Here is a 12,813-nt window from a genome sequence, read left to right on the forward strand (position 1 = left end):
TCATCATGATCTCCCTGCACTTAAACTCTGAGTCATATACAGCATGGAAACAGACCTTTCGGTCCAATCCATCCACACCAACCAGATATCCCAAACCAACCTAGTCTCACCTGCCAGCACCCAGCCCATATGCCTCTAAACCCTTCCTATACCCATCCAAATGCCTCTTAAATGTTGCAATTGTACCAGCCTCCACCACTTCCTCTGGCAGCTCATTCCATACTCTGTGTGAAAAAGTTGCCCCCTCTCATCCCTATTTATGAAGCCTAAAATTCTGTATACTTTATTAGCAGGTCTTTAACTATTTTGGCACCTTTGATAACTAATGTACATACTCACTCAGATCTCAATGCTCCTGCACAGCCTTTGTTTTATACTGTCCCTCCATGCTCTATTAAAGTATCACCGCACATGTCTCCACATAGGTAGCAGATGAAATTCAATCTGCCCAGTCTAATTTCTCAATGCCCTTTTGAAGTTCTACACTGTCCTCCTCTGAATTCACAATTCTCCCACAAATCCTCAATCTTTGAACTGACCCCTGCACACCAAGATCTAAACATTCAACTAAAATCAGGAAAAGCAATAATCCAAACTAATCCCTGAAGAAATCCATTACAAATCACCTTTAAACTTGAAAACAGCCACTAACAATTAATCTGACAGCCTAAACCAAGTGAATTTTGTACCAACTTGCTACTGTCCCTTTTATTTCAGAACCTATAACTTTGTTAGTCTGTAATGTGGCACTGCCTTTTGGAAGTCTATATACACCATATCAATAGTCTTGCCTTCATCAAACCTTTCTGTTACCTCTTCAAAAAGTCTTTTATTCCTGAATAAATCTACATTAAAACTGACTTGCACTAGTTCTGAAGAGTCAAAGAAACCTCTTGACCTGAAATGTCAACTTTCTTCTCCACAGGTACTTTGGGTTGGTTTGCTTTTTATGACCGATTTATTTTCAAGTCCTTTAGTCTTTGGGAATACATTTATCACAGGTTCCCAACAAACTTCTAACTCTTTCATTGACATGTCTGCTTCGGAGAAAATATGGCCCATTTTATATTGATTACAGCACCTAGTCTCATCATTTGCCATCTACTTTGCAATCAACTGCATACTTTTAAGGGCTGTTACACAAACAATGTAATAAATTTGTAATTTCAAATTAATTGGATCTTAGTGTGATTGAAGATGTACAGAGTTTTCTTCAGTTTAATAAGGAAGTTTAATAAGTCAAATATTCGATACTTGAACTTCCTCACCCAAACTAAATGTGAAAATGCTTTAAAATGTATAGGAAATAGCAGCATTTTGTATTCTCATTCTGAGGCTCTTTGTTCAACAATTAGATTTTGTATCAATATTTGAACTTTGCATTCAATTTAAGGCTGCACATTCAAGTTTGTATACTGGAGAATATTTGGGGCTACTTTATTTCAATGTAATCATCCAAATCCACAGTTATGCAAAGAAATGGTTATGCTTCGCTTATGCAGAGACTTGCTCAAACCCTATTTACATCAGTTTTAGGCATGGGACTAGACAAAATATCTTAGTTTCAGTGTTTGAGGGATGGTGGAGAAAGAGACACAACAGAATTATACAATGGTTTAAAAGATTAAATTGCACAGACAAATTGTACGAATGTCTTTTTAAGACTGAGGAGCGATATCTAAATGAAGTACTTAATCCAGAACAAGAAAACACAATCTGTAAAGTAGAGTAAGACCAATTAGGAATGAAATTGTAAAGTACTTTTTCCATATTAAGGGCAGTGGAAAGTTGTTCCTAAAAAAAAACTAAATCACTGAGTCAAGTGTACCAAATGCCAGAACTGCTTCATGATAAGGTACCAAAATGCTGCATCTGCAACAGTCTTCATGTTGCAAGGTCTTATGAAACTATTGTAGGGTGGAATGATCAGTGTCATTACTGATTGTCATTTGGAAGCACTCAGGACACTGCAAGCAATTTTTCTCAAAATAAAGCACTGAACTGTGGCTGCATTTCAGGTACTTGGCAGAAATTTTGATCAAGCTGTTTAATACACGTTACAACACATCTGAAGGGCAGACTTGAAGCCAGACCTTCTGGCCCAGCGGTTATAGACACTAACACCAGGAGACCCACTCTGACAAAATTTGTGTACTATGTTTAAGCCTAACTGAAGAATTGGAGCTATGAGAGAAACACAGCAACACAGCTTGAGTGGAGGTGTCTTAAACCTGGTGCCTGACGAATTTGCGTTGATCCAGTAAAGGTAGAGACTTCAGACTGTCAGTTTCCCTTCTCCCAAGTAAGGCCTCTTCCTCGATGCAATTCTTCATATTTTCACCAACTGCTTCCTATTCCAATTCCCCCTGTGTCCCTCACACACTATGTTTAATCTCAGTGTCCAAACCTTGATGACTGGCAGAGTAAGAGATAACATGATGGGTATTGTGCAGAACCTCAGGTCAAGTCCTAACTCTCCTAACTGGAGTGTTTTAGATGTGGAGGGAGATAAAACAATCCTCATTTGTTTGCAGAACATTCAAACTAACAACTCAGACAAAGCAGCCTGTTCAACTGGCACTCCTTGCACACGTGTATCGTCTACAACTCGCTGAAGCTCCTTTGATAATACATTTCAAACCAGTTGTCTCTTTCTTAGACAAGCAAAAGGAGATTAGGATCCCCATCCACGATCAGCTCTTCTCCAAGTCAAATACTATCCTGACTTGAACACACCCATTCCTTACCTTCATACACAATGGCAAAATGCAAACCCTGCAACAATGCTTTCATACCGAGCTCTCTCCTTGGCAGCGCACCATTGCAAAGTATTTCTTCCACCAGGTATATGACCTCAGCTATAACATGCAGCTCCTATTTGTAGATAGTTTAGGTCTCCAAAATGCCTTGTTGGAGTTGCTTGTATGTCTTTTACTAGGATCTCATCTTGGTTTGGGAGGTATTGGAGGATACCCCAATAACTGACATTGTTGCCTTTCCCCATCTAGACTGTAGCCAATGCAATCCATAGCTTAAAAACTGCTGCCCTCCCATGTCAAGACTTGGAGGCATGTGGTAGACCCCTGCTCGAGTTGAACCCAGGTCAGTTAGAGAATCGCTAGAACGACTTCCACATAATCAGAGGCATGTCAGAGATTCCATCTATGCCATTTCACTCAGCACAAAGGAATTTCTTGTACTGGCTGCAGCTGTATATTTTCCACTGTCTGCCCTCATCAGCCGTCTAGACACCCCATGACATTCCATCCTGTCATCCAGAGGTGGTGGTGGTGAATGCTCCTAGGATAGACTCTCTACAATTCAGGAATCAGGAGTAAAGGGTGTTGCAGGCAGCGGCCCGGTGCAATAAAAGAGGCAAAAGATTGTTCACAGCCTCCAGGGTTTTGTGCAGCCTTGAGCAGACTGTATTGGAGCAGTTTGCAGCCCCTCAAGTTTGTTGGCACTTCAGCCCCACAATCATACTTCCTTTGGCCATCCAATGTGAAGGGGGGGATGAGACGACAGATGAGAGGACTCCCTCAAGGGTCTGCTCCTGGGCCTGGCCAAGGTAGTCATAACTATGTCCAGAAAACCAACAGGAGTCCACTGGCACACTTGAGGCCATCTACAGCTATGAACACTGCAGGAGCGGGAATTTTTTAGGAATTCACAAAGCATTTTCATTGGAATTTTAAATTTAGTTCTATGAATTCTGTTACAGTGCCCCTTTAAGACCATAAAATAGACAGCAGAGTTAGGCTATTTGGCCCATTGAGTCTGCTCCACCATTTGATCATGGCCAATATGTTTCTCAACCCTATTCTTTAATTTGGTTTTGGTTTAATAACACTTCACTGATTTTAAAAGAGCTATCACCATTCCTTCATCATCATTAGGTCAATATCATAGAAATCACCTACACCAAACATACAAGTTGAAAGCAACGTCGCTTGCAGTTAGTTGTCAGGAATGAGTTGTTAGGAATAAGCAATAAATGCCTGGACTTGGCAATATGCACAAAGTCATGAACAAATGATAAGGGTGTGGCTTCCCTTCCTAGCCATCCATAACAAACCCATTCACATACCCATCTCAGAGGCAGGCAGCAATATCTTTCTACATTTCCCAATTCATGTCATTTGTTGCATTTAGGACTAAAGGCTGTCTCTGCAGATTTTTCTTTCAAATACAACACTCAGTCCAGTGCAGTTGTACTGACTACATACCATAACAGAATTTTCCAATCTTTCATTACAAATATGGCTGCCCAATGGTAGAACATCATTCTAAGACCCCACCAGGAACAAGATTACTATCTTTCTTATCCACATGAAAGGGATATGTTAGCCTGTAGACGCTCTCTCATATTACCACTATCCACCAAATAGGAATGGTTATGCTCTGCCGAATCCCTAGGTTATGAGACCCTCCTCTTTCCCAAGTTTCTGCTACATCTATTTATTTCTTAAGGTCTCTGAGGAAGAATTTTCTTGCTATAGACGGAGTGTAGCAAAGGTTTACCAAATTTACTCCTGGGATGGCAAGATTGACTTTGAGGAGGGATCAAGTCAGATAGCATTGTATTCAATAGAGTTTAGTGAGAATCTTAAATCCATAAGGTTCTTGCAAAACTAAATAGGTTAGATGCAGAATCAGGGTCATAGTTTAATGATGGGGCAAACCTTTCAAGACTGAGATAAGGAGAAATTTATTTTCCCAGAGAAAGCGGTGAGTCTGTTGAAATCATTATCACAAAGTGATTGAGGCCAAGATGGGTGTTTCCAAGATGGAGGTGGATGTAACTGCTATGGCTAAAGTGATCAAGAGATATTTAGGGAGGGCAGGGGAATTAAGGTATTAAGCTTGATGATCAGCCCTGAGCGTATTTACTGGAGATGCAGGCTAGAGGGGTTGAATGGCCTATTCCTGCTCCTATCTTCTGTGTTTCTATGCTTCTCTTATGCACCCACTTTTCATCAAGTCCCACACTCATCATTGCAAATTGCACAAGTATTGCTCTTCCTTCATTATTACTGGATGAAAAACTTTCCACCAAACAGCAAGCACAGTGACAGCATCATAAGCAGAGTACAGTCTCACCAGTTCCCACAACCCACCTCAGCTAATTCTGTACTCCTTTCCTGCAGAATAACATTGTTTTCTCTCTCTCTCTGGTTGTACTGCATTTTCCTGATCTCTTCGTCTCCCTTGCCTCCAAATTTTTTTACATCACCATTCAGCCAGAGTCTGCAAGACGTGCTGTGCTGCACAAGAATTTCCAAAAAGATCATCCATTCCATAAGTGATAATATTTGGGTTCCGATCAACCCTACAGCTGCAAATAATGGAAGGCTTTTGCAATGGCAAGTGGGTCGATTATCTCCCTTATCCTGGTTGTTACCTGGATTCCTAAGACTTGGGTGATCTCTGTGCATGGAGAGGGAAGAAGGGATTGAAGAATGTGTATTCCATACCAGGTAAAGTTTGTCCATTTTCAGCATTGGGATTACTGGCTTTGTGCCAAACACATTGTAAGCACTTGGCGGGCCACCTTAGGCAAGTAGAACAATCAGAGGGCTTGGGATGTGGCAATGGGTTTCTGCCACGTTAACCAGATCCTGTGGTAATATTTTGCAGATAGAAAATAGCCACCTCCCCACAGTGCTTTCAAACTATCACTAAAACGTTAGCTTTCTGATTCAGGAATCTGAAGCTAAAACAATGTGCTATGCAGGCAATTAAACAACTTCAGTTAAACATTTTAATTTAATTATGCAGCAATTATTGAACTGCTACAGTCAAAATATACAGTAGAAAACTAACTTCCAAAATGGTAGGTTAATGTTAAACCTACCATGCCTTGCCTTTGCCCACCCATTGAGTGGTTCCTTGGAACTATTTAAAACAGCATTTCCAAAGCATGCAACACTCATATTTTATTAACCCAAATCCTCATTCATTATTTTTGTAAACAATAAACGTCTGAATTAGTCCATTTATTAGATGGAATGGAGTTACAAAAATATTAAAAGTAGCAGCCAGGCAAATCAGTGCAGCGTGCTCCAATCCACACCACTTCACCTTGTTTCTGAGGAAGACTGTGCAGAGTCACTTCCACCTTGGCACTTGCTTATCTTGATCTGTTAAAGGCACGTAGATCACTCCCATCAGGGGTTTCGTGCTGATGCTGCCATTCGCTAGCTTGTCATGTTGCTCCAACATCTGGTTTCCTCCCGGAGGGCCGACTGGCAAAATCATCCTCCCACCTGGCTTCAACTGATCGAGCAACTGGAGAAAGCCAGAATGGTTTGCAGGCAGAGGGGGACAATAACAAGGAGAGGATAAAGCAAATGAGAGTAGAGACACGGAAGGGTGAGAAGCACAAGGAAAGGAGAGATTCACAGGGTGAGAGACATTGAAAGCCAGAGTACAATCATTGTGATGGAAATAGAGAAATAGAGAGACAGCGAGCAGAGCGCGAGAGCGAGCGAGCGCGAGAGGAGAGAGAGAGAGAGAGAGAGATAGACAGGCGTACACAGAGGGGTGGAAGGAGAAAAAGAGGGGAAATTAGAGAACGTGGATGAATAAAATTTTATATCACTAAGAATTTCAATTAATCACGTGCTGACCAATGCTTTTGCTTCTATACCCATCACATTAGCCAAGCTCCTTAACATCAGTTGCGACACAATATTTCCCTCACTGAGTCAAGAGGTTGCCCAGTCGAGGTCTACTCTAGAGGCAACCACAAAATTTTAGGTTGACAGTGCAGTACTCAGGGATTAAGGCACTGTTGGAGGCGGCCTTCTTCTATCGAGACAAGACAGCAGCATCCTATCTATTGTCTCAGGTGAACAAGAATCGATCCCCAGACACTATGCAAAGACACAGAGTTATTCCAGTGTCCTGGTTAATACTTATCCTTCAAATCAGCTTGAGGCAGATCACCTTTGCTTTATCACATTGCTATTTGCGGATTCTTGCTGTGGGCAGAAGTGGTGTGTAATATAAAAACAAGTTTATTTTACTTGTTTTATTTAGTACGTATGCTTAACATTAACTTGCAAGGAGCAAGTAAAGTGCATAACATGATTTTGACTCGCTTGCTAACTACAATACAATCTCACAATTCCGCCTGCCTCCTCACATCAGGCAGCAAACTGCATGCCTAAAACTGTAGCTGAATTTAAATAGTAATTGATACCATCACAGTAAAACAAAACAGAGGTCTCACTTTGAAGCAGTTAAACAGTTTGTTCATGTGCACAAGCCCTCAGAAATTAAGCAAAACCTTCCATTTAGTTCATGGCATTTGATTCCAGTGAAGTTGCCAAGTTTATAATGCTGACTCCAAATGTTTCAATGAACGATCCTCAGACAATACACAGTTTCTTGAAATGAATGTCACAACATTAAATTACTGCCTACAAGTCAGCAGACTATCCTGTGTAGAATTAATCCAGATTTAGCCAGTTTGAGAGAATGCAAGAACATTCTGGGTACGTATCAGGTTACAAGTGCATCTTTATTAATCAACCCAATTCATCTCTGCACAATAGCTCTTAATTTTTAACCAAACATTATCTTGAATGTGTCTCAAAAGTGGGAAATTTAGCTGAAGTTAAAAGAACAAAACTGACCGTTTCCTAGCTACTATTTGGTGTCTACTTGTGGCACTGATCCAATTACAAAAATATTAGCTTTTGGACAGGAGAATGAATTTTAGAAATCCAACTTGGGTGTCAGGTGAGGACAGATTTGAACTACACCATGGAACCATCAAACTAAAATATTCAGCCCAAGTCAATGAAAGGATTAGATTAGATTAGATTTGATTAGATTCCTAACAGTGTGAAAACAGGCTCTTCGGCCCAACAAGTCTACACCAACCCTCCGAACAGTAACCCACCCAGACCCATTTCCCTCTGACTAATGCACCTAACACTATGGGCAATTTAGCATGGCCAATTCACCTGACCTGCACATCTTTGGGCTGCGGGAGGAAACCTGAGCACCCGGAGGAAACCCACACAGACACGGGGAGAATGTCTGTGTGGAGCTTGCACAGTCACCAGAGGCGAGAATCGAACCTGGGACCCTGGTGCTGTGAGGCGGCAGTGCTAACCACTGAGCCACCGTGCTGCCCCAAGAAACTGAACTGAAACAACCATGTGAAAATGTTTGCTTAAATTCAAGTACTTTTCACACATGTAGGTAGTACCGATAGTAGAACACAGCCCAAAAACATATTCAGTCAGATCAGGCTTGAAACTCAATCTCTTCATAGATGCTACCAGGTCTATTGGTTTTCTCCAACATTTTGTTTTCATTTCAACTGTTTCAGCGTGCAGCATTTTGCTTTTATTTTTAAAAGAATTAGTCTCTACTTTGGAGCAGATGGTTCCGTGCTTATTGCGATTTCAGTTCAGTCAACACAGGAAAAAAAACAGAATAATGTAGAGACCTCATCCTGCAACGCACTGCATTTTTCTCCAGCTTACAGTATTGTTTGAAAATGACTTACTGCCTGTGGGACCATGCTTGCTGCTGCCCCCACATGGATGGCATCATAAGGAGCTTCCTCTGGATATCCTTGTCTCCCATCGCCCACTATGAACAACAATTGAATATCAAACAATTAAAATTATTCAAAGGAGGAATTTTAACATTTATGATTCCAAAAAGAACAAATCAATTTTCAAAAAAAGTGTTTCTATTGTGCTCTATTTGCACCCATTAATCAGTTGCAGAGGACAGGTTTTACACACTATTTCAGACAAAACCAAAAGAAAAGGTAGAAGCTGAACAGTTCAAACAGAAATTCAATTTTGTGGTACCACTTTCCAGTTAATCATTGATAGATATGCACACAAAGCTGCTCACTCACCTAAAAACTTTATTCTTCCTGATGACAGCAAGGTTGGATCATCTTTCTTAACATTATTTATGGAGTCATTTACCAGTTCCTTAATATGCTCAATTCCCACCACTCTTCCACTTGGACCGACCTGGATAAAAAGACATATCTGCATAATTTCTAAACTATTCCTTTCCCTTCCGTGGTAGGTTTGATCTAACGTTTGCATGATGCTTTGCTGTAGATTTGAAAGGGACACAAGCTGGGTTCACAAAAGGAAAACAATAGTGAAAGGAAGAATGCAGTTACAGGAGGTGAAGGAGGCAAATGGTACAATGGCCTTTATAGTGAGAGAATTTGAATGCAGGGCTATCTTGCTGCAATTGTATAGGTCCTTGGTGTGATCAAACTTGGAGTATTTGGTTTTGGACTGAGGAAGGATATTCTCACTAGAAAGAGTACAACAAATATGTAGCAGACTGATTCCTGAGACCAGGCCCGAATAAAACATTAACCTGCCTGGTATCTAACAGCAAGAAAATAGGAGAAGGAGCCCATTTGGTTCTTCGAAAACTCCATCATTCAACATGATCACAGCTGATCATCCAACTCCGTATTCTGGTTCCACTTTCTCCCCATACCCTTGGACCCCTTGAGTCCTAAGAACTAGATCTAATTCCTTCCTGAAAACATTCAATATTTTGGCCTCAAACACAACCACTGGCAAAGGATTCCACAGGCTCACCAGTGGATGAAATGAAATTCTTATTTCAGTCCCAAAAGGCCTACACATATGCTTAGACTGTGACCCCTAGCTTAGCACTCCCAGTCATCAGAATCATCCTTGCTGCATTTACCCAGACTAGTTCCTTTGTAATTATATAGGATTCTATTAGATTACCTTCATTTTTTTTATATTCTAGTGAATAGTTTTAACCAATCTTATTTCTCACTTATAATATCAGTCCCATACATATTCGTTGCACTCCTTCCATGGCCAGAATACCCTCGCTCAGACAAGGAGACCAAAACCAAATAGGTTATGTTGAACTCTTCTTCCTTCATTTCTTTGGGCAAGAGTCCTCTCACCATCCCACAGACTCCTTCACCCACCTCAAAACTTTCTGTTCACTTGGACCCATCCCTCTGGCCTTTTACTGCACTCAAGATGTTCATTAAGAACTGTCAACATGACTTTGGTTGCCTCAATTTCCCTGACATACCCATTCTAATCTATCTCTTTCTGAACTGACTGCACTGTGCTCTCAGATCCAACCCTGGCTTGATAACTCAGCCTGCCGACATTCTCTACCATTATGAAGAGTTCTAGTAAAAAAATGATAATTCTTACCCAAGGGACCTTGCACAGCTAGAATGCCAATTATAGACTTCTCAGTCCAGGATGGCTTGTTTTCTAGTTGTTTCCTCAATGTATTGATCCAGAAAAGAATCCCATGCATTTTCAAGGAATTCCTCATCTATGGAATTGTTACGGATTTGTTTTGTGCAATTTATGCACTGATTTACGTCATTCATAATTACAGCTGTACCTTATTGCTCACATGAGTAAGTTTCTACTTTATGCCTCCTCCAACTTTACCACTACAGTTTTTGTAGAAATGTGTAAAACAGAAATATGAATATTTCATGATTCTGGGTAATCCAAGATGGAGGACGGGAAAAAGTTGTGGCTGTAAGAGCTGCTCCTTATTTTGAGGTATTTTAGGTGTTGGAGGTGATGTTCTCGAATTCCAGGAGCAGCAATTACTGTTTTAAATGCTTTTGCATTGTTTTGGAACTTTGGGGAAAAAAAGTCAAAACAACAGTGGTTTTAAAAGGGAGAAGAGCAGACGATGGAAGGACGGACGGGAGGGAAGGGAAAGGGAAAGGGAAAGGGAAAGGGAAAGGGAAAGGGAAAGGGAAGAAAAGAGAGAGAGAGAGAGAGAAAAAAAAACTTGCACAGTTGCTGCCTTTGCTGTTTTTGAATTCATGTATCGCTGGACATCGGAGTGCATCTGGGAAAATTAACAATGAAATTCACAACTAATCTTGGAGGAACCGATTTGGGCAAAGTTCACAACACAGAATCAGATAAGTTAATTGTTGTTTTAAGTCTGTCCAAGAGAAAGGCAGTATTGGTGAGTACAATAGGTTCTTTCTTGATTATGCGTTTTTGGAGACAAATCTCCTGATTAAACTTAAAATATAAGCCATAGCTATTAATTTAACCCAGTGCAGTGTTTTATAGATGAATACGACGGTGTTATTTTCTGGGTCTGTAGATTGTGAAGGAGCAAAAAATGGCCTTTGCAGTGATGTGTACTTCTTGTCAGATGTGGGAGTTGAAAGAGAGTTTAAGGGTTACTGCGAATTATATCTGCCATAAATGCTGTTGGATGCGAATCTTATCAGATGAAGTGGATCGGTTGGAGAGACAGATAGAAGCGATGAGGAATTTGCAACAGCAACAGTGTGCGATGGATGGCAGTTATAGGAAGAGGGGAAAAGTCTCAGATACAGTCACATAGATGGATTAACTCCAGGAAGGGTGAGAGAGGTCAGCACCTAGGGCAGGAGTCTTTTGTGGATATACCCATTTCAAACAGGTATGCCATTTTGGAAAATGTAGGGGGTGATGGATTCTCAGGGGAACGTAGCACAAACAGCCAAGTTTCCAGTATTGAGACTGGCTCTAATGCAACGAGGGTTACGTCGGCTTCCAAGAGATCAATTGTGTTAGGGGATTCTGTGGTCCGTGGTACAGACAGACATTTCTGTGGCCAGCAGAGAGAAAGCAGAATGGTGCGTTGTTTCCCTGGTGCCAGGATCAAGGACATCTCAGAGAGGGTGCACAATGTTCTCACGGGGGAGAAGGGCCAGCAAGAGGTCATTGTCCACAACGATATAGAAAAGGAGGTCCTCAAGGGTCAGAGTATTGAGTACAGGAGTTGGGAGGCCATGTTGCAGCTGTACAGGACAGTGGTTAGGCCACTGTTGGAATATTGCGTGCAGTTCTGTCTCCTTCCTATCGGAAAGATGTTGCGAAACTTGAAAGAGTTCAGAAAAGATTTACAAGGATGTTGCCAGGGTTGGAGGATTTGAGCTATAGGGAGAGGCTGAACAGGCTGGGGCTGTTTTCCCTGGAGTGTAAGGAATGAGCTGCCAGAGGATGTGGTGGAGGTTGGTACAATTGCAACATTTAAGAGGCATTTGGATGGGTATAGGAATAGGAAGGAATATGAATATGGAGGGAAATGGGCCAGGTGCTGGCACATGGGACTAGATTGGGTTGGGATTGGGATATCTGGTCGGCATGGACAGGTTGGACCAAAGGGTCTGTTTCCATGCTGTACATTTCTATGACTCTAGCGGGGGGGGGGGGGGGGGGGGACCGAAGGTTAGAGAATTCTGTATAGAGTAACTCCATTCTCAACTATTTTCACTGAAACAATATTACTTTTGTGATGGAAACCATACTCTCTCATGGTACTGTAATAATATGGATCAACAGCATACATTCCAGAGAGCCTGCCAGGTGCTTGGTCCAGACAAAGAAACAATGATGTTGGCATTCATTCCCATCATGGCAGAACTGGGTAACAATGCAGGTAGGAGACATATTTCAGATTTCACAGTAATAGGTTATTTAATGTAAATAGCAGCGACCTGAAGGTAGCACAATTTTCTTCAAATGGGATCCTTAGTGCTGTTCACTTTCCTGCTCCTGAAAGCCTACTCAGTAAATGGGCCTAGAGATGGTCTGCAAAACCTACTTCAACTTGGCACCTCACAGAACAGCTACTTACCATCCGAGCAAAGCAGGATGTGAGGATTCCACTGCCAGATCCCACATCAAGTGCTTTAGCCCCTTCATATAATTGATCATGTAGCAGTTCCAGGGCATATGCATGCTGCGAGAACAACAGATCACAACATAAATATCAATTAGGTACATT

General features: G+C 41.4%; 1 protein-coding gene across 2 annotated transcripts in view; it reads right to left on the bottom strand.

Moving 5' to 3' along the window:
• Positions 1 to 12,813, bottom strand: part of pcmt (protein-L-isoaspartate (D-aspartate) O-methyltransferase) — a 53,757-nt gene that overhangs the window by 12,470 nt on the left and 28,474 nt on the right. For both annotated transcript variants that reach the window (XM_043696454.1, XM_043696455.1), the window contains exons 5-8: positions 12,664 to 12,768; positions 8,888 to 9,008; positions 8,525 to 8,610; positions 6,082 to 6,288 (exon numbers count right to left, since the gene is read on the bottom strand). In XM_043696454.1, the coding sequence (XP_043552389.1) occupies positions 6,109 to 6,288; positions 8,525 to 8,610; positions 8,888 to 9,008; positions 12,664 to 12,768 (492 nt within the window). In that variant the 3' untranslated portion in view covers positions 6,082 to 6,108. The remainder of the gene's footprint in view (positions 1 to 6,081; positions 6,289 to 8,524; positions 8,611 to 8,887; positions 9,009 to 12,663; positions 12,769 to 12,813) is intronic.

The sequence above is a fragment of the Chiloscyllium plagiosum genome, chromosome 9 (genome assembly GCF_004010195.1).
Source record: "Chiloscyllium plagiosum isolate BGI_BamShark_2017 chromosome 9, ASM401019v2, whole genome shotgun sequence".
Classification (NCBI taxonomy): domain Eukaryota; kingdom Metazoa; phylum Chordata; class Chondrichthyes; order Orectolobiformes; family Hemiscylliidae; genus Chiloscyllium; species Chiloscyllium plagiosum.